Source organism: Lampris incognitus, chromosome 11 (genome assembly GCF_029633865.1).
Source record: "Lampris incognitus isolate fLamInc1 chromosome 11, fLamInc1.hap2, whole genome shotgun sequence".
NCBI lineage: Eukaryota > Metazoa > Chordata > Actinopteri > Lampriformes > Lampridae > Lampris > Lampris incognitus.
In genome coordinates, this window is record NC_079221.1 from 56,366,603 (window position 1) to 56,388,891 (window position 22,289).

The 22,289-nt window shown below is 46.7% G+C and overlaps 1 protein-coding gene across 1 annotated transcript in view; it reads right to left on the reverse strand.

The window, feature by feature from the left end:
• kalrna (kalirin RhoGEF kinase a) overlaps positions 1–22,289 on the reverse strand; it is a 96,785-nt gene that overhangs the window by 28,732 nt on the left and 45,764 nt on the right. The window contains exons 4-14 of the mRNA XM_056289644.1: positions 21,565–21,708; positions 12,842–12,937; positions 11,592–11,710; positions 10,878–10,944; positions 9,814–9,917; positions 8,793–8,862; positions 8,013–8,099; positions 4,721–4,813; positions 4,490–4,540; positions 4,260–4,337; positions 3,267–3,452 (exon numbers count right to left, since the gene is read on the reverse strand). Coding sequence (XP_056145619.1) covers positions 3,267–3,452; positions 4,260–4,337; positions 4,490–4,540; positions 4,721–4,813; positions 8,013–8,099; positions 8,793–8,862; positions 9,814–9,917; positions 10,878–10,944; positions 11,592–11,710; positions 12,842–12,937; positions 21,565–21,708 — 1,095 coding nt within the window. The remainder of the gene's footprint in view (positions 1–3,266; positions 3,453–4,259; positions 4,338–4,489; positions 4,541–4,720; positions 4,814–8,012; positions 8,100–8,792; positions 8,863–9,813; positions 9,918–10,877; positions 10,945–11,591; positions 11,711–12,841; positions 12,938–21,564; positions 21,709–22,289) is intronic.

Sequence of the window (22,289 nt, forward strand, 5' to 3'; positions counted from 1 at the left end):
GGAAGGAGGTGGGGGACATTTCCATATGGTGTCAAGATAACAGCCGCTCCATAAATGTTGAGAAAACACAGGAGATAATTGTTGATTTTAGGAAGTCCAACACAGTTCAGACACCAGTTTCCATCAACGATGTCCCTGTTAATGTTTAGGCATTCAGATCTCAGACTCCCTCTCCTGGTCTCTAAACACAAGCTAAGTCATTAAGAGGGCACAACAGAGATTATACCTTCTGAGATATTTTAAAAAAATCAGAATATCCCTACCAACACGGGGATCGCCGGTTTGAATCCCATTTTACCTCCCGCTTGGTCAGGCATCCCTACAGACACAATTGGCTGTGTCTGCGGTTGGGAAGCTGGATGTTGGTATGCGTCCGGGTTGCTGCACTAGTGCCTCCTCTGGTCGGTCGGGGCATCTGTTTCGGGGGGGAGAAGGAACTGGGGGGAATAGCGTGATCCTCCCACGTGCTATGCCCCCCTGGTGAAACTCCTCACTGTCATGAGAAAAGAAGCGGCTGGTGACTCCACATGTATGGGAGGAGACATGTGGTAGTCTGCAGCCCTCCCTGGATCAGCAGAGGGGGTGGAGCAGAGACCGGGGAGGCTCGGAAGAGTGGGGTAATTGACCAAAAATTAATTGGGGAGAAAAACGGGGTGAAAAGTGTATATATATACAGTGCATCCGGAAAGTATTCCCACCCCTTCACTTTCCCCACATGTTGTTATGTTACAGCCTTATTCAAAAATGGATTAAATTCCTTTTTTTTCACTCATCAATCTACATACAATACCCCATAATGACAAAGTGAAAAAAGTTTTGTAGAAATTTTTGCAAATTCATTAAAAATAAAAAACTGAAATATTGCATGTACATAAGTATTCACACCCTTTGCTATGACACTCAAAATTGAGCTCAGGTTAATCCTGTTTCCACTGATCATCCTTGAGATGTTTCTACATCTTGATTGGAGTCCACCTGTAGCAAATTCAATGGATTGGACATGATTTGGAAAGGCACACACCTGTCTATATAAGGTCCCACTGTTGACAGTGCATGTCAGAGCAGAAACCAAGCCATGAAGTCAAAGGAATTGTCTGTGGACCTCCGAGACGATATTGTATCGAGGCACAGATCTGGGGAAGGGTACAAAAAAATGTCTACAGCTTTGAAGGTCCCGAAGAGCACAGTGGTCTCCATCATTCGTAAATGGAAGAAGTTTGGATCCACCAGGACTCTTCCTAGAGCTGGCCGCCCAGCCAAACTGAGCAATCGGGGGAGAAGGGCCTTGGTCAGGGAGGTGACCAAGAACCCGATGGTCACTCTGACAGAGCTCCAGTGTTCCTCTGTGGAGATGGGAGAACCTTCCAGAAGGACAACCATCTCTGCAGCACTCCACGGGACAAGTCTGTGAATGTCCTTGAGTGGCCCAGCCAGAGCCCAGACTTGAACCCCATTGAACATCCCTGGAAAGACCTGAAAATAGCTGTGCAGCGACGCTCCCCGTCTAACCTTACAGAGTTCGAGAGGATCTGCAGAGAAGAATGGGAGAAACACCCCAAATATAGGTGTGCCAAGCTTGTAGCTTCATACCCATGAAGACTTGAGGCTGTAATCACTGCCAAGGGTGCCTCAACCAAGTACTGAGTAAAGGGTGTGAATACTTATGTACATGCAATATTTCAGTTTTTTATTTTTAATGAATTTGCAAAAATTTCTACAAAACTTTTTTCACTTTGTCATTATGGGGTATTGTATGTAGATTGATGAGTGAAAAAAAAGGAATTTAATCCATTTTTGAATAAGGCTGTAACATAACAACATGTGGGGAAAGTGAAGGGGTGTGAATACTTTCCGGATGCACTGTATGTGTTGTATAGCTGGTTAGCATGTGGTTTGTGTGTTGTATATGTGTTGTGTAGATGGTTAGCATGAGGTTTGTGTGTTGTATGTGTGTTGTATCTGTGTTGTATATATGTTGTGTTGCTAGTTAACATGTGGTTTGTGTGTCATATATGTGTTCTATAGCTGGTTAACGTGTGGTTTGTGTGTTGCATATGTGTTGCATGTGTGTTGTGTAGCTGGTTGCGTGACAAACCCCGGATAGGCCCCTCCTGGCGGATTTGACCGGACTTTACTTGTGGAGTTGGCGTAACCTGGGCAGCACTCAGCTGGCTAAAGCCTAACGGGACCGCAGACTGGCGGTTATAAAAGTCCCACATATCCCTGGCTCGTAAGTGCCTAACAAGTGGGCAGTCCGGACTCCCAATCCGACCATCACTTGGGTGCAACCTGTGGCGGATCCCATCATCTTCACTCTTGTGTTGCCATGGAACTAGATCCTCCCAGGCCAAGCAGTGTGGACCAGCGTCGCGACCTGATCACCACTTTAATCAAGGCTTTAGCGAATGGCTCCAAGATTTTACGCACACACCTTAATCTCGTGCAATGGATCCTCGGACACGAGAGACGCCAACGACGATATCTGGTTAACATATGGTTTGTGTGTTGTATATGTGTTGTATGTGTGTTGTATAGCTGGTTAGCATGTGGTTTGTGTGTTGTATATGTGTTACATAGCTGTTAACATGTGGTTTGTGTGTTGTATATGTGTTGTATAGCTGGTTAGCATATGGTTTGTGTGTTGTATATGTGTTGTATAGCTGGTTAACATGTGGTTTGTGTGTTGTATATGTGCTGTATAGCTGGTTAGCATGTGGTTTGTGAGTTGTATGTGTGTTGTACATGTGTGCGTTCGGCAGGTTAGCCTGCTGGGTACCTTGATGCTGTTCTTGAACTGGTAGTGTTGTATAGCTGGTTAACATGTGGTTTGTGTGTTGTATTGTGTGTTGTCTATGTTTTGTATGTGTGTTGTGTAACTGGTTAGCATATGGCTTGTGTGTTGTATGTGTGTTGTATGTGTGTTGTGTAGCTGGTTAGCATGTGGCTTGTGTGCTGTGGCTTGTGTTGTACAAGTGTGCGTTGGGCAGGTTGGCCTGCTGGGTACCTTGATGCTCTTCTTGAACTGGTAGTGTTGTATAGCTGGTTAACATGTGGTTTGTGTGTTGTATGTGTGTTGTGTAGCTGGTTAGCATGTGGTTTGTGTGTTGTACATGTGTGCGTGGGTACCTTGATGCTCTTCTTGAACTGGTAGTGTTGTATAGCTGGTTAACATGTGGTTTGTGTGTTGTATGTGTGCTGTGTAGCTGGTTAGCATGTGGTTTGTGTGTTGTACATGTGTGCGTTGGGCAGGTTGGCCTGCTGGGTACCTTGATGCTCTTCTTGAACTGGTAGCCGGGCGTGGACGAGCCCTTCCTGAGCAGCTCACTGAAGATGACGATCTGCTCGAAGAGGAAGACGCGGCGCTCCTTTGACCTCGACAGAACACCCGAGTCCTGCTCCGTCACGAAGAACGTCTCCTGCTGCAGCAGCTTGCCCTGACTGGTCAGTTTACCCTGCACACACACACCAGACACACACACACACACACACACACACATCAGAAAGGGCACGGTGGTCATATAGTGTTGACTGTCTGTCTTACAGTAGATGCTCCATACAGACAGACAGTCATACAGACAGGTAGACAGACAGGTAGACAGACAGGTAGACGGACAGACAGGCAGGCAGGCAGACAGACAGATGGACAGACAGGTAGACAGACAGGTAGACAGATAGACAGGCAGACAGACAGACAGCAGAATTAACGACTCAGCAGCTGTCTCTCTCTCCATCAACAAACTGACATAATGAGCCATAGTCTCTCTACCAGTCTCTCTATACTGGATCACGTATGAAAGACGGTTTCTGATTGGATAACACACAGCAGTTGGTTTCAGCCAGGCCTTCTGATTGGTCAGAGATGACTTCAGTCCATATTGAGGGTCCACAAACCCTGCTAACCTCGACATGGACTGTTTCCTCTTTGTCTTTATTCTGTCCGCTGCTTCAGAGAAAAGGTTTCACATCAACACACGTCGGCCAGTTGTGTAAAAGCCACAACTCTCCTTGGACTGAACGGCGTCTGTAGTGCGATTATGAAAACGCCACTGAAACCAGCCAAAGTCAGTATAGCAACCGTCAGACAGAAGACACTGTTTACTTCCATACTGCAGGACGTAAAGAGATGTGCAGGACTCCAGACACACACTAGAGCCCTCTGAGACAGCTGAAGACACACACATCTTTTCTAGCTGTCTGTCTGTGTGTGTGTGTGTGTGTGTCTGTCTGTGTGTGTGTGTGTGGGGGGGGGGGCTTTGTACCTCGTATCCTTGCAGCCTGCCCAGGTTCATCATGTCATTACACAACTTAGGAACCTGAGACATCAAGTCCACTGCTTTCTGATAGGCAACACACAGAGACAGAGAGAGAGATGGAGGGACAGCAGAGAGAGAGAGAGAGACAGACAGACAGACGGAGAGAGGGGTATTGATGACTCGGGTTGCTTCCTGTGTTCTTACCTTCTGTTCTGTAAACGTAGTTCATGTTTTACCTTTATCTGTTCACAGTCCATGCCCGCCTTGGTGCTGTACTTTAAAAAGTCCTGAGACAGAGACAGACTTTCATGTCACATTTCACATTCACTATGACTGTACGTCCACTTTGTGACTGATATCTCTGTCTAGTGAGGCCAAAGACCAATTTCCAGATGGAAGCAAACGCCGATACTTACTCTCTTTGGAGTAGGAGTATATTTGAGTGTGTGTGTGCGTGTGTGTTGTACCTTCAGTAGTAGCTGGTACTTGGTAATTCTCTGGATTGGTTTGATTAGGAAATCACTGATCGTCAGTCTGGACTGGATGTCCTGCTGAATACCCTGAAAACAAACAAACAAACACACATACACACACGTTTTTCCCCACTACGTTTAAACATCACTACACTTTCTCCTAGCAGCAAGTCCAGACTAGAGGAGTCCACATCACAAGAGGAAATCGCTGCAGCTATCTCTTCCCCTGACGGGTCCCCGTGGAATCTTTTAAACCACTCTCTTCATTGCTTTCACCTCAGTTAAGCTCGGTGCTATCTGATTCGTTTAAGCAAGGTAAACTTCCAGCATCCTTCTATGAAGCATGCATTGCCTTAACTCCAAAGAAGGGCAAAGACCCAACAGAGTGCTCCTCCTATAGGCCAATCTCCTTATTAAATGTTGATGCCAAAATTTTAGCTAAAGTTTTGGCCCGTAGATTGGAGAACATCCTACCATCAATAACATCTGATGATCAAACCGGCTTTGTGAAAAACCGCCACGCTTATTTTAATACACGCCTCTATTTGATACTTGTGTTCCCCCTCGGACATGACTGCTGAATGTGTCCTTTCTTTAGACGCGGAAAAAGCATTTGACTGTGTGGAGTGTACGTATCTGTTTGCAATTTTAGAAAAATCTGACTTTGGACCCGGTTTTGTCACGTGGATAAAATTATTATATTTGCGCCTCACTGCTTCAATCCTCACCAATTCCCAGCAGTCATGACCTTTTAATCTCCAACGGGGAACTCGCCAAGGGTGCCCCTTAAGTCCACTACTTTTCAATCTGGCCATAGAGCCTCTAGCAATTGCACTGTGTAGCTGCGAGGATATTTCAGGGATTTGGAGGAAGGGAGTTTAACACAAAGTGTCCCTTTATGCAGATGATCTTTTGGTTTTCATATCAACCCTGGACACCTCCCTACCCCACATGCTGTCATTACTCACTCAATCTAGACAGTTCTCAGGATACAAACTAAATTTACACAAACGTGAACTTTTTCCCGTGAATGGGGAGACACCTATGTCAGAGTATACCAACCTCCCTTTTAAGATTGTGGAAAATCAGTTTACTTACCCTGGTATTACAGTCACAAGAAAACACAAGTGTCTTTTTAAAGAAACTGTCCTTACCCTGTTAAAACATGTGAACCAGTACCTAACGCAGCGGTCACCCCTATCGACATCCCTGGTGGGCCGAGTTAACTCAATCAAAATGAATATTCTCCCTAAATTTTTATATCTTTTTCAGTCTATACCAACCTTCATCCCTAAATCCTTTTTTGTCTCATTAGATTCAGTTATATCATCCTATATATGGAAGGGTAAGCACCCTCGGCTAAACAAAGTCCATCTTCCAAATGAGATGGAGGCTTGGCACTGCCCAATTTCCGTTTCTATTACTGGGCGGATAATATACGCTGTCTTGCGTTTTGGTCGCACTTTCATAATCAAGCTGACTGTCCATCATGGGTGGCAACGGAGTTGAACTTTGGCAAAATCCTTTCCATCCCAGCACTGCTTGGGTCCTCACTCCTTCCCCCCCCAAATAAGTTAATTGATAATCCAGTCACCAGACACACCGTGAGAGTATGGGCTCAGTTCAGAAAACATTTTAGTTTCCACGTTTTTCCTCTCTCTAGTCCTATTTCATCCAACCACCTCTTCCAACCATCCTTACTTGATTCTGCATTTCAGGACTGGCACAGAAAGGGTATTGAGAGCTTCAGATATCTTTTTATAGACCATATCTTTGCGTCATTTGAACAACTCTCTGGAAAGTTCCATTTACCAAATAAGGATTTTTTTCAGTTATCTGCAAATTAGACACTTTGTCCACTCTCAGATACCAAATTTCCCTGAGGCACCTGATACGACCACCGCTGATGCATTCCTTAGTCTGCACCTGTCACATAGAGGTTTAATATCTGCAATATATGACTAGCTCGCAGGTATAAGACATGCCTCTCTGGACAAGATTCAAACTGCCTGGGAGCAGGACTTAAGCCTTTCACTGTCAGATGATATATGGAATTCAATATTCAGGCTGGTTATTCAACATCCCTCTGTGCCCGTCATTGATGTGAGTTCAATCTCTGACAAATGTAGAGGGGATGATACTTCCCTTATCCACATGTTCTGGGCATTTCCTAGACTTGAAAAATACTGGAAAGATTTCTTCCAAACCTTATCCCTAACCCTCAATTTCAAACTAGAACCTAACCCTCTGGTCACCCTGTTTGGCACTACTGGCAAAGATGACGTACACCTGACCCCATCCAAACGCCGCATATTGTCCTTCGCTGCTCTGTTGGCCAGGCGTGCAATATCGCTCAGTGGCTGAACGATATTATGTCCTGTCTAAACCTGGAAAAGATCCGCTACTCAGCCTGGAACTCCAAGGACGAGTTCCAAAAGGTGTGGGACCTTTCCTGAAATACTTTAAGAATCTCCAGCCAAACTGAAGAATTATTGCCCCATTCTCTTCTGCTTTTTGTTGATTTATGTCTGTAATATAACCTGTGAAGATCTGCCGGTTTCTATCAACCGACTTACCAATTTTTCTTTCTGTTCTACATCCTAAACCCGACATCCAGCACTTTCCTGTTTCACTCCAGGGACGAAATACCTCTTACATAGCACATCCCGGCTTGTAGATGGGACAAGTGGGGTGGGGGTGGGGGTGGGGGTGACTGGGGATAAGATTATATGTCATGTTCCTCTATCATTTTTATATCATGTAGTAAGTCTGACATATATCATGCACTTGTTTTAAACTCTTTGTGTAAGTATTGCTTTATTTTTAAAATGCAATACCTGCTATCATGATGGAGATTTTATTTGTATTTTATTCATTAAACCAACATCTACTGCATCAGAAAAATAAAAAGTGATGACTCTCCACTTTTCACTAAACTCCTACAGTCTTCTTCTGCCATTCAGAGAAAAGTGTCACCACACCAGAGACCTGCTGCTAGTCCACAACTCAGACTTGGTTCATTTCTTTGACAAAAACTGCAATAAAAAAATCTTCATCAAACAACCGTGACGTAAAAATCCTCCGTCAGGCTGTAGCGGGATGTGGACCACATGACAGGCTGCTTTCAATCAGGACAGGAAACCAGGCTTACTTACATTTTACTGGGATCAAACACACGTTGTAGATTTCTCATACTTTTAGAAATAGAAATTTAGAAATAGAGTGAGAGGAACAGAGTCGTCCCATCATCATGGCATCATCGTGACATCATCATAGCATCACTTACATCAAAATAGGTGTCGTATTCGGCTACAATGAACTCCGACTTGGGCTTATTCTGACAGTACACCACATACATGTGAAGTCTTCTCTCCTGCAAAACACACACACACACACACACATTTAGACAACAGATACTGAGGGACACAGAGTGATAAGAAAATGTTTTAACTGGGTGACCTGTAATCCATCCATCCATCCATCCATCCATCCAGTCATCCATGATACGAACCGCTTATCATGCTCTCAGGGTGGCGGGGAAGCTGGAGCCTATCCCAGCAGTCACTGGGCGGCAGGCGGGGAGACACCCTGGACAGACCGCCAGGCCATCACAGGGCCGATATACACACACAAACACACACACAAACACACACACACACAGTCGCACCTAGGGACAATTTAGTACGGTGATTTACCTGACCTACATGTCTTTGATTCACCTGACCTACATGTCTTTGGACGGTGGGAGGAAACCGGAGCCCTTGGAGGAAACCCACACAGACACGGGGAGAACATGCAAACTCCACACAAGAGGACGACCCGGGATGACCTTCCAAGGTTGGACTACCCCAGGGCTTGAACCCAGGACCTTCTTGCTGTGAGGCGACCACACTAACCACTGTGCCACCACCGTGCTGCTTGACTTGTAATGACTGGCCAAAATATTCTCTCTCTGTCTGTCTGTCTGTCTGTCTGTCTGTCTGTCTGTCTGTCTCTCTGTCTGTCTCTCTGTCTGTCTCTCTCTCTCTGTTTCTCTCTCTCTCACACACACACCTCCTGTACTTACATGCTTGATGAAGAGTTGAGGCAAGTGTTCATGGTCCTCAAGACATTTCTCCAACTCCCCAACAAAGAAGCTAAATAAGAGAGGAGAAGACTCCGGGTGAGGAAAGTGAATTAGTCACACTCATCCCTCCAGTGAAAATGACAAGCTGCCTTTAAGCAAGGCATTCAAGTCCAGACTGTCAAAAATAGCATGGTGGACAACTCCCAGTAACAGACAGCAGAAGACTGGTTGTACTGGTCAGCTTCTAGTGGTCAGCAGCAGCAGGCTGGTCTTACTGGGCGGTGTGGATGTGAATGAAGTGCTGCTGGTAATACTATGATGGTCTGTCAACCCTCCTTGGATAAATAAAGGTTGATATTGTGATGGGCTGTCAACCCTCCTTAGATAAATAAAGGTTGATACTGTGATGGGCTGTCAACCCTCCTTAGATAAATAAAGGTTGATACTGTGATGGGCTGTCAACCCTCCTTAGATAAATAAAGGTTGATACTGTGATGGGCTGTCAACCCTCCTTGGATAAATAAAGGTCGATACTGTGATGGTCTGTCAATCCTCCTTAGATAAATAAAGGTTGATACTGTGATGGGCTGTCAACCCTCCTTGGATAAATAAAGGTTGATACTGTGATAGTCTGTCAACCCTCCTTAGATAAATAAAGGTTGATACTGTGATGGGCTGTCAACCCCCCTTGGATAAATAAAGGTTGATACTGTGATGGTCTGTCAACCCTCCTTAGATAAATAAAGGTTGATACTGTGATGGGCTGTCAACCCTCCTTAGATAAATAAAGGTTGAAGTTTCAAACAGATCGGCTCAGGAACTGACCAGATGTCATTACTGACAAACAACACAGAAATGGATCTTGTTGATAAGCAGACTGGAGTTGTTCAGAGGAACAACGTGCAGGTCAGAGTTAACAGATGGCCTGTCGGTGTGTGCTGGTGTTTCGGGTGTGGTTATGTGGAAGGCCTCATGTGAAGCCGTTGGGGTTGTGAGTTCAGGTCTGGCGTTGTGGACGTACTCCCTGTGCCAGTCGTAGATCTGATGGATATTTCCGAAGACGATCTTGTCTTTTCCTTTCATGTCGTCCGGGATGCCTTTCTCCTCGATCCTCTTCATGAAGCCCTGCAGGGGGGAAGACACGCGACTGTTTCTGACACACCGACCACAGCCTCACTCTTTTCACACATACCGGACACGTGTCGTGCAGACCAGTCCTGCTTCTTTTCTTTTCTGGCCAATTACCCCACTCCTCCGATCCGTCCCGGTCTCTGCTCCAGCCCCTCTGCTGATCCGGGGAGGGCTGCAGACTACCACATGCCTCCTCCCATACATGTGGAGTCACCAGCCGCTTCTTTTCACCTGACAGTGAGGAGTTTCACCAGGGTGGACGTAGCATGTGGGAAGATCACACTATTCCCCCCAGTTCCCCCTCCCCCCCACCCCAGCTGACCAGAGGAGGCGCTAGTGCAGTGACCAGAACACATACCCACATCCGGCTTCCCACCCACAGACACGGCCAACTGTGTCTGTAAGGACGCCCGACCAAGCCAAAGGTAACGCGAGGATTTGAACAGACGATCCCTGTGGTGGTAGATAACGAAATAGACCACCACACCACCCGGACGCCCTTAACACAATATTTTAATAACAGGAATCTTATAATAATGTTTGACTTGCAACACTTCAGCCATGGCCCGCTAGGTTGTGTCAGGGTGAAAGACACCCATCTGACCAGTTCTTCCACAGGCTGATCCGTCTTAATGGGGTGTCTGTATGCAGACTAGCGGTTAGCTGCTAAGCTAACTCTGACAGTACGCAGCTGTATCTGGCTCCTGTCGTACCACCCTTTAGTTTTACCTCGTTCTCTTTCTTTCACAGGGTCGGAATCAGTCTGCAGATGAAACATCTCGTCCAAACCAGTCAAATCAATAAACAGCCAAACCGAGTCTGAGATAATTACTATTCAAACGACACGCCATCGTTATGAAGGGCAACACGGTTTGTTAACTATGTAATAATGTGAATTTAAAGGTCATCAGATAAAACTAGTGTGATGAACTTCCGTTCAGATGAAGGTCTCACCTCCACCACGATGCCCAGATCTTTGACGTAGTCCTTCTCCGTCTGGATCAGCTCATTCAGAACAAACCTGAGGGGGGCAGAGTACTGTGTAACTAGTACACAAGTATACTACATAACCCTACAATAAGATACTGACTAACTACATAATACTATGATTATATACTAATATACTGTCATAGAGCATCTGTCTGCTCCAGTTTACCATGGCGGTAGCAGAAATATGCGATAATCCTGTATTATATACTACAGTACTGACATTCACCCTCTCATAGTGCAGGACTAACTCAGATTAGCAGTACTGTTGGGAGTAAAGGACTTATCGGTGTCAGTAATAGGACTCATAGTGCCAATAGTAGTATTTGTAGTAATAATAGTAGTGACAGCCGTATTTGTATTAGTAGTATTTGTTGTAGTAGCACTGGTAGTAGCAGTTGTAGTGGTAGTAACAGTAGCATTCGTGGTGGCATTACTAATATTAGTAACACTAGTAAGAGTAATATTTGTAATAGTATTGGTAGTAGTACTACTGGTAGCACTATTCATAGAAGTAGCAGTGGAAGTAATAAAAGTGATAGTAAAATTTGTAATAGTAGTAGTACAGTATTAGTCATGGTAGTACTTACATGCATCCCCTATAGCCTTAGTAGTAGTAATAGTAGTAGCAATAGCAGTAGGGGCAGTAGTGGCATTAGCAGTATTCATGGTAGTACTTACATCCGTCCCCTCATAGCCTTGGCTCGCTGCTCCAGCTCGGGGTTGCGTGGCGGGGGCGAGGCGTTGTGCTCAGAGGGAGGCAGGGAGGAGAAGCCGGGATACGCTCCTGGTTCCAGACTCTGACAGGAGGAGAAACGGTTCAGATCTACCGGGCTTCACCTGGAGGGTAAACATGAACTCTCCTCCTCTTGTTCAGAACCAGTTTCCATGAACCAACCACATGTGAAGCCCCGAGAGTGTAACTACCACTCTTCACCTCTGGAGGGTGCTACACTATAAAAAAAATCAACGATTTTTTTTCTCCCTTTTTCTCCCCAGTTGTACCCATCCAATTACCCCACTCTTCTGCGCTGTCCCGGTCTCTGCTGATCCGGGGAGGCTGCAGACTACCACATGCCTCCTCCCATACATGTGGAGTCACCAGCCGCCTTATTTCACCTGACAGTGACGAGTTTCACCAGGGGGACGTAGCGCATGGGAGGATCACGCTATTCCCCCCAGATCCCCCTCCCCCCCCGAACAAATGCCCCGACCGACCAGAGGAGGCGCTAGTGCAGCGACCAGGACTCATACCCACATCCGGCTTCCCACCCGCAGACACGGCCAGTTGTGTCTGTAGGGACGCCCGACCAAGCCGGAGGCAACACGGGGATTTGAACCGGTGATTCCCGTGTTGGTAGGGAACAGAATAGACCACCATGCCACTCGGAAGCCCAACCAACAAGTCTCAATTTTCTTCTGGGTCTCCTTTGAGTTTTAGAAATGAAACAAGTGGGACATTCAGAACTGAGCTCATCTGTGTTTTAACAGAATGTGATGTGAAATGTAGAGACAGAGATATCTGGTGGTTCCTAACCACCACCATGGATCTGCTCTGTGGGCCAGACAGACCACCAGAGAACAACCAGACGATGGACATCTCAGGACATCATACACAGATTACAGAGACGGATATGGAGACACACTTCAATGTCTACACACACACAAAGACGACAACACATGGCAATTACATGCAAACACAAACACAGGATTCTGTGCTACACGTCTACATCCAGGATCGCACTACACCTTCATTATAAGCACATCACTACAAATACACAACACACAGACACACATCTAACATCCCAGACACACACCGAGTCGATGCACAGATGCATGTCCAACACGTGCACACAGAGACATGCAACCCTGCCATGCAACCCTGCCATGCAACCCTGCCATGCAACCCTGCCGTCTGCTGCCTGACTCACCATCTTGGTTTTAACCAGCTTTTCTATGGCACTAACCAGCTCTGCAGCACTGGGCACCTCCGCAGAGGGCTGGAGGGAGGTGAGCAGGGAGGTAGACTGACAGACATGAGGAGGAGGAAGAGTAGAGGCAGAAGGACAGATGAGGAGGAGGAGGAAGAGTAGAGGCAGAAGGACAGATGAGGAAGAGGAGGAAGGGCAGAGGCAGAAGGAAAGATGAGGAGGAGGAAGGACAAAAGCAGAAGGACAGATGAGGAGGAGGAAGGACAGAAGCAGAAGAACAGATGAGGAGGAGGAAGGACAGAGGCAGAAGGACAGATGAAGAGGAGGAAGGACAGAGGCAGAAGGACAGATGAGGAGGAGGAAGGACAGAGGCAGAAGAACAGATGAGGAGGAGGAAGGACAGAGGCAGAAGAACAGATGAGGAGGAGGAGGAAGGGCAGAGGCAGAAGAACAGATGAGGAGGAGGAAGGACAGAGGCAGAAGGAAAGATGAAGAGGAGGAAGGACAGAGGCAGAAGAACAGATAAGGAGGAGGAAGGGCAGAGACACAAGGAAAGATGAGGAGGAGGAAGGACAGAGGCAGAAGAACAGATGAGGAGGAGGAAGGACAGAGGCAGAAGGACAGATGAAGAGGAGGAAGGGCAGAGGCAGAAGGAAAGATGAGGAGGAGGAAGGGCAGAGGCAGAAGAACAGATGAGGAGGAGGAGGAAGGGCAGAGGCAGAAGGACAGATGAGGAGGAGGAAGGACAGAGGCAGAAGGACAGATGAGGAGGAGGAAGGACAGAAGCAGAAGGACAGATGAGGAGGAGGAAGGACAGAGGCAGAAGGACAGATGAGGAGGAGGAAGGACAGAGGCAGAAGAACAGATGAGGAGGAGGAGGAAGGACAGAGGCAGAAGGACAGATGAGGAGGAGGAAGGACAGAAGCAGCAGGACAGATGAGGAGGAGGAAGGACAGAGGCAGAAGGACAGATGAGGAGGAGGAAGGACAGAAGCAGCAGGACAGAAGAGGAGGAGGAAGGACAGAGGCAGAAGAACAGATGAGGAGGTGGAGGAAGGGCAGAGGCAGAAGGACAGACGAGGAGGAGGAAGGACAGAGGCAGAAGGACAGATGAGGAGGAGGAAGGACAGAAGCAGAAGGACAGATGAGGAGGAGGAAGGACAGAGGCAGAAGGACAGATGAGGAGGAGGAAGGACAGAGGCAGAAGAACAGATGAGGAGGAGGAGGAAGGACAGAGGCAGAAGGACAGATGAGGAGGAGGAAGGACAGAAGCAGCAGGACAGATGAGGAGGAGGAAGGACAGAGGCAGAAGGACAGATGAGGAGGAGGAAGGACAGAAGCAGCAGGACAGATGAGGAGGAGGAAGGACAGAGGCAGAAGGACAGATGAGGAGGAGGAAGGACAGAAGCAGCAGGACAGATGAGGAGGAGGAAGGACAGAGGCAGAAGAACAGAGGAAAAGGAGAAAAGTGTGTGTAAACAGTGTGTAAATAGGAAAGGAGATCTGTTAGTTTGCAGAGGAGCTGATATCAAGGGTGGACAGACAGGATCTGGACTGGACTCAACACTAAAGAGACTGAACCATTCAAAAGAACCAAACCAATAAATAAATAAACAGCATTCAGATCCAAACCATCTGAAAAACATGAACCATAAAACACAAGTTTGACTGAAGATTCAACTGGTTCAGGGAATCTGTCAATGTGCATCTTCCTCTTCCTCTCTCTCTCTCTCTCTCTCTCTCTGTCTCTCTCTCTCCCTGTCTGTCTGTCTGTCTGTCTGTCTGTCTGTCTGTCTGTCTCTCTCTCTCTCGCTCTCTGTCTGTCTCCCTCTGTCTGTCTGTCTCTCTGTCTTTGTCTGTGTGTGTGTGTGTGTGTGTGTGTGTGTGTGTGTCTCTCTCTCTCATTGTCTCTGTCTGTCGGTCTCTCTGAGGGCATGCTGGGAGTGGAGGTGGGAGTGTGGGGTGAGTGTTGGTCTCTGCAGAGTGAGTTACGGTGTTAAATGATTGCGGTGTGTATTTCTACTAGTTGTTTAGTTTTATTAGAGTTTGTTGGTTTTTTGTACTTTGTGGCGTCATGGATCTCTCTAGACTGATGACGAAACATGGACTGAAGATCTGTTTCTCTTGTTGGGTGGAGGGGTGTGGGTTAGCGGTGGAGGTGGAGGAGTGTGGGTTAGCAGTGGAGGAGAGTGGGTTAGCGGTGGAGGAGTGTGGGTTAGCGGTGGAGGAGAGTGGGTTAGCGGTGGAGGAGAGTGGGTTAGCGGTGGAGGTGGATGAGTGTGGGTTAGCGGCGGAGGTGGAGGAGTGTGGGTTAGCGGTGGAGGAGAGTGGGTTAGCGGTGGAGGAGTGTGGGTTAGCGGTGGAGGAGAGTGGGTTAGCGGTGGAGGTGGAGGAGTGTGGGTTAGCAGTGGAGGTGGAGGAGTGTGGGTTAGCGGTGGAGGAGTGTGGGTTAGCGGTGGAGGAGTGTGGGTTAGCGGTGGAGGTGGAGGAGTGTGGGTTAGCGGTGGAGGAGTGTGGGTTAGCGGTGGAGGAGAGTGGGTTAGCGGTGGAGGTGGAGGAGTGTGGGTTAGCAGTGGAGGTGGAGGAGTGTGGGTTAGCAGTGGAGGTGGAGGAGTGTGGGTTAGCGGTGGAGGAGTGTGGGTTAGCGGTGGAGGTGGAGGAGTGTGGGTTAGCGGTGGAGGAGAGTGGGTTAGCGGTGGAGGAGAGTGGGTTAGCAGTGGAGGTGGAGGAGTGTGGGTTAGCGGTGGAGGTGGAGGAGTGTGGGTTAGCGGTGGAGGAGAGTGGGTTAGCGGTGGAGGAGAGTGGGTTAGCGGTGGAGGTGGATGAGTGTGGGTTAGCGGCGGAGGTGGAGGAGTGTGGGTTAGCGGTGGAGGAGAGTGGGTTAGCGGTGGAGGAGTGTGGGTTAGCGGTGGAGGAGAGTGGGTTAGCGGTGGAGGTGGATGAGTGTGGGTTAGCGGTGGAGGTGGATGAGTGTGGGTTAGCGGCGGAGGTGGAGGAGTGTGGGTTAGCGGTGGAGGAGTGTGGGTTAGCGGTGGAGGAGAGTGGGTTAGCGGTGGAGGAGAGTGGGTTAGCGGTGGAGGTGGAGGAGTGTGGGTTAGCGGTGGAGGTGGAGAAGTGTGGGCTGGCGTTGGAGGAGTGTGGGTTAGCGGCGGAGGTGGAGGAGTGTGGGTTAGCGGTGGAGGAGTGTGGGTTAGCGGTGGAGGAGGTTGTCGGGCCGACAGTGTTAAATCTGCGGCCAGAATGAAGGAGCAGTGATGATTTCTGTGGATGAGGTGGAGAAGGCCATCAGCGTCATCACAGACGGCGTTGTAATGACTGACACGTATGTGCCGGTGTTGCCTGTGGCTGCACCAACCAGGGAGGTGATGGTGTCTAGTGCTCCCCCCTTCACCAGAGATGAAGTGTTGGAGAGAGAGCTTTCCAGACACGGGGAAATAGCGTCCCCCATTAAAAAAGTATCCTGTGTGGGTGGAGTCTCCTTCACTTAAGCATGTGGTGTCTCACAGGAGGCAGTTATTCATGACTGGACAACAGCAACCAGGAGTTAAACTTGTCTTGTCGGCTGAGAATCGATGGGCTCGATAACACTTTGTCTGCTACGTCAGAAGATATGAAATGTTTTGGTTGTGGTAAAGAGGGACATGTGGTCAGAGTCTGTCCAGGGAAACCTGCTGGTGCATGGCAAGAAGCTTTTGATCAGACTACTGGAGAAGGAACATCAGGGCAGGAAGACAAAGAGCAAGGAGACAGATCTGAGATGATGGAAAGGAAGGAGGAGACAGGTGGGGACAACAATAGAGATGGTGGAAAAGGGGAGGAAGGGAGTAAAGGTGTTGGAGAAAAAGAGGCTTTAAACAGTGAAGTCATCAGTGATGAAGGAAAGGAGGCAAGTGAGTCTCAGAGCAGTGAGACGGGTGGTGGTGATGAAGACATCGAAGGGGAGGAGGAGGAGAAGGAAGACAGTAAAACAGCTGTGGCTGGGCCAGAGGAGATTCTGACCGAACGTGTAGATATCAATATTGTTCTGACCGAAAGTGTAGATATAGATATGGTTACGACTGAAAGAATAGATGTAGATATGGTTCTGACCGAACGTGTTGATATTGATATGGTTCTGACCAAAAGTGTAGATCTGACCGAAAGTGTAGATAAAGATATGGTTCTGCCCGAAAGTGTAGATATCGATATTGTTCTGACTGAAAGTATAGATATAGATATGGTTCTGACCGAACGTGTTGATATTGATATGGTTCTGACTGAAAGTATAGATATAGATATGGTTCTGACCGAACGTGTTGATATTGATATGGTTCTGACCAAAAGTGTAGATCTGACCGAAAGTGTAGATATAGACATGGTTCTGACCGAACGTGTTGATATTGATATGGTTCTGACCAAAAGTGTAGATCTGACCGAAAGTGTAGATATAGATATGGTTCTGGCCGAATGTGCAGATATAGTGAACATGTAGATATAGATATGGTTCTGGTTCTGACTGAATGTGTAGATATAGATATGATTTTGGTTGAACGTGTAGATATAGATATGGTTCTGGCTGATAGTGTAGATATAGATATGGTTCTGGTTCTGACCGAACATGCAGATATAGATATGGTTGTGGTTCTGACTGAAAGTGTAGATATAGATATGGTTCTGGTTCTGAGTGAACGTGTAGATATGGATATTGTAGCTGAGGAGAACAGTGTGACAGTCAGTCGTCAGAAAAGAAAATCTGAAATCAACAATAGTGGTTCAACGGCAAAGAAGAGGCGACAGCGAGCAAAGAAAACCAAAACAGACGGGGGGGAAATGGTGGAGTGGGACTCCAGTGATGATGCAGACAGCGCGAGTCAGCAGACTTGTGGGCTGAGAAGATAAAACCCTTCCTACCGAAAACAAAGAATGCACAAGGAGTGAAACTGGAAAAATACTTGCCGGATAAGGTGACTTTTCTGAACTTGGTCAGATCTAAAATGAAGACTAAGGAGAAGGAGGTTCTACTGAGCAGGACATTAGTGGTGAAGGTCAGGCCAGAGCCGACTGAAGATGGAGAAGAATCAAGATGAAGGACTTCTTTTGGTCAGTCTGTATGTGTTGTCTGGTTTTCTCCTTACTATTTTCTTGATGAGTGGTTTTAAAATGGGCTGGTTTGATTTAAATGGAGCCGGAGCCATCAGGGAAAGGATGCAGCTATATGAGCTGATGAAGCTGAACAGAGTTGATGTGACGTTTGTCCAGGAGACACACAGTGACAGGTCCGGAGAAACTGACTGGAGGTCAGAGTGGGATGGGGAAGTCATTTGAAGCTCTCTGACCTCAGTGGGTGGAGGAGTAGCCGGTATCTTCTCCAAAAGGTTCCTACCGAGTTCTTATGAACTTAAAGAAGTGCTAGAGGGAAAACTGATGGTGGTCAGAACCAAGTTTGAGTGTTTCACACTCACGTTTATCGATGTACATGCTCAAAATGTTGGCTCAGCTAGAGTGCAGTTTAGAAATACTTGAAGTGACACTTTGTCTGGCTGTAGCTCGGGTGATTTTGTTTTGTTTTTATGAGGTGATTTTAATTGTACTCAAAATGATTCTTTAGAGGGGGATCATGTTGGACCTCATGCTGCCTCTCGAAGAGCAATTAATAATGCCATAAAGACACACGACTTAGTGGACATCTGGAGAAGGTTGTACAGTGAAGACAGACAGCTAGACTAGACCGGCTAGACTAGACAGGTTTTATGGTTTCAAATATCATTTTAGCATTTAAGATGGGTAGCATTTCATCTGTACATTTTAGCGACCATTTTAGTAGTCTACAGTGCTTTTATTACAAAAGTAAAAAAATAAGAGTTCATGCTGGCATTTCAACACCAATGTACTGCTGTGTGATGCTACTTTTAAAGACGTTTTTAGCTTTTTTCTGGAGTATTCACAGGTCTGAAAAGAACAGTTTGGCTTCTTTGAGATGGTGGTGGGAATGCGGGAAGGTTAAAATCAAGCAGCTCTGTCAGCACTCTGAATGTCATGAGAAACATGACTAGACCATTGAGAGCTCTAGAGATTGAGATAGTGGAACTCCAATATTCAATTGCGTCCACAGGAAATCGGGGTCATATTGAAGCTCTCAAATCCAAAAAAGCTTTGTTAGCTGACCAACTAGGCACTAAAGCTCAAGGAGCACTGGTCGGCTCACGTTTCCAGAGCATCAACCAGATGGATGCTCCATCCAAGCTTTTCTTTGGATCAGAGAAGAAGAATGGATAGAGCAGGTACATCCACACCTTAAGGTCAGCTGATGGAGAAGAACTCACAGAACCTCATGGAATCCGAAGACAGGCAGGGCAGTTCTACTCTGAGCAGTACACAACACAGTGTGTGGAGAATGAATGGCTGTTAGAGTTTCTGTGAGGGTTTGCCCACAGTGTCCAGAGATGACCACCCTGAGCTGGAGGAGCCACTGGTTTTAGAGGAGCGAGCTCTATGCTAATATAATATATAATAATATGGACCTACTACCTATGTGTCTGAATAAAGTAAGATTTAATTGATTGACTGATATACAACCCTGCATGGGATGGATGGAGGAAAAGCACCGGGCATTGATGGTCACCCTGTGGAGTTTTGTAAGACCTTCTGGGATGGACTTGGCCGAGACCTGATGGAGGCTTTCAATGAACGTTTTGGAAATCTGACTCTGCCTCTGAGGTGCAGGAGAGTAGTGATTACTCTTCTGCCGAAGAAAGGCGACCTTCAGGACATTAAAAACTGGTGTCCAGTCTCCCCCCTCTGTTCAGATTATAAAATCTTGTCCAAAGCTATGACTAACTGGTTGAAACATGTGATGGATGAAGGAATTCATCTGGACCAGACTGACTGCGTGCCTGGTAGGCCCATCATAGATGATGTGTCTTTAATCAGGGATGTTTTGGATGTCTCCAGTTCTTTGGGCACAGACTTTGGTCTCATCTCATTAGACCAAGAAAAAGCTTTTCACAGGGTTAAGGACCTTTACCTTTGGAAGGTTTTGGAGCAGTTTGGTCTCAGCCCTCATCTCATTGCTATGAGCCACGGTTTTGTACTGAGACATTCAGAGTGTATTGAAGATAAATGGGGGCTTAGTGTTCCCTTCACTGTACACAGAGGTGCAAGACAAAGGGTTGAATTTTACCAGGTTTTAAAACTGCTCATGTTTTATCTGCTTATGCTGATGATCTCATGGTCCTGATAATATTGTTGACAAAAATGTGTTTGACTTTGGTCTTATTTCTGCTGCAAAGGTAAACTGGAGAAAAAGTGAAGCACTGGCAGTTGGAAACTGGTCTGGTGGTCTTCCAGTTTTGTTGGGGGGGGGGGTTTGGGATGGAAAAAAGATGGTATCAGATATCATATATAAGAGAAGCTATGAGGGCATGTTAGAGAAGATGAAGGGAAGGTTAAACAAGCTGAAATGGCTGCTGTCTCAGATGTCTTTCAGATGAAGAACTCTAGTCATCAATAATTGTGGCACCATCAACCTTGTAGCATCAGCACTTTGGCATCATTTAGGATGTATGGAGCTACCTACTGGTTTACTCCCAAAATTACCAGCAGTTTTCGTAGACTTTTTTTTGGGATAAGACGCATTGAGCACTCAAACTGTGCTTTACTCCCAAAGGAAGGAGGGAGGGGGCAAGGCCTGGTACACCTAGCAAGTAGAGTGGCATATTTTAGTTTCCAATTTACACAGAAATATCTGACTGAGTTTAAATACTCAGTGTAGAAGGAATTTGCAAGTAACATTTGAGAAGAACACATAGTAAGTTAGGACTCGACGCTGCTTTGTTTTTAATGGATTCTTGGTTTTTAAATCTGTCGTCTTTGCCTGGTTTTTAAGGCTTGGCTCCTTTTTAAAAAGAGACATTTAGAGCCATCAGTCTCCCTGTACTGGTTAATGGAGGAACCTCTGATCGGTGGATCTGGAATGGACATACTGGACAGTGGAGCACCAGGCCTCCATCACAGTCTCTGCTATGCTGGTGCTACAGCTCTCAGACAGATAGGGGCTGTAGCTGGACCTGGATTTATGAACACTGAAGCTGTGGCTGCACTGACTGGAATGAGATCTGTTCACCATGTCAGGACCATTTTAAATGGCAGGACTGCGAAATTAATAAAAGCAGATAATGAACTGTTGAAAGTGCTTTGGGAAGGTGAGGCGTTTTCGGATGAAGAGGACCCTTTTCCAGATTTTGGACTGTTACCAAATTTACACTGTTGTTCTGGTGTATTGTTGGATGTCAAACAGACAAAAGACTCTGATCTGCATACTGTGAAGGGAAGAGCAAACTACAGACGTTGTGTAAAAGTTTAAATAAAAGTAAGTTGAATAGTAAAATACAGTTTGGAGGGAAAACGTGGCATCAGCAGCGGTGTGAAGCCAGTGTGGACAGTCCTCTATAACCTGTCTTTAAACAAGCCAGCAGGTGGCCTACAGTGGAGAGCATGACAAGGAGCTGCTGCAGTGAAGTCTTTTACCTCTGTGATGAATCACACGGTTTCTAACCAAGGTCCTTTCTGTGGGCTGCTAGAAACTGGGTTTCATTGTTGTTTAGACTGATTCTTTGATTCAAAGCTGCTGTGACTGTGACATTTTATTAAAGTTGCTTTTAAAAAGTCAAAGTCTTTGTGTCTCTATTCTTTCTCTCTCTCTCTCACTCTCTCTCTCTCTATCGCTCTCTCTCTGTGTCTCTCTACCTTTTCGTCCTGAGCTGAGGGGTCTTTGATGATCTCCATGGGGGGAGGGAGGGGCGTGTGCGCCTCCTCGTCCGGCTCCTCTTCACCTCCACTCTGCATGCCTGAGGAGGACTTGGATAGAGTGCCCTCTTTACTGCGCACTCGCTGTAGAGAGAGAGAGAGAGAGAGAGAGAGAGATTAACACTACATTCTGGTTATTCATTAATACCTGTAGGACACCAAGGGTGTGTGGAGGTCAGCCATCTTTACTAAACAGAAAGAGAGAGAGAGAGAGCGCGAGAGAGAGAGAGAGAGAGTGCGAGAGAGAGAGAGAGAGAGAGAGAGAGAGAGAGAGAGAGAGAGAGAGAGAGAGAGAGAGAGGGGAGTAGTGTAGAAACCTACCAAAACACTATTAGGCAACAAGTACAACCATTTTTAGGGTGCACTCACACTAGGCGATTTGTACCATGCCTGAGCACGTTTGACCCCCAAAGTCCAGTTTGTTTGATTAGTGTGATCACTCCGTACCATTCTCAAGCAGGGTTCAGCATACCGTGCCCTGGCTCACTTGAAGAGTTGGGCTCGGGCACGGTTCAGTTGGACTCAGGTATGGTATGCATCTGGTGTGATTGCCATCTGCGCTCTAGCACGGAACTCAAAAGTTATGACGTCGATTATGCTACTGTCCCGTGTAAAGAAAACACGGTGGCATGATTTACTGAAAATCACTGCACTGCATAACTGAT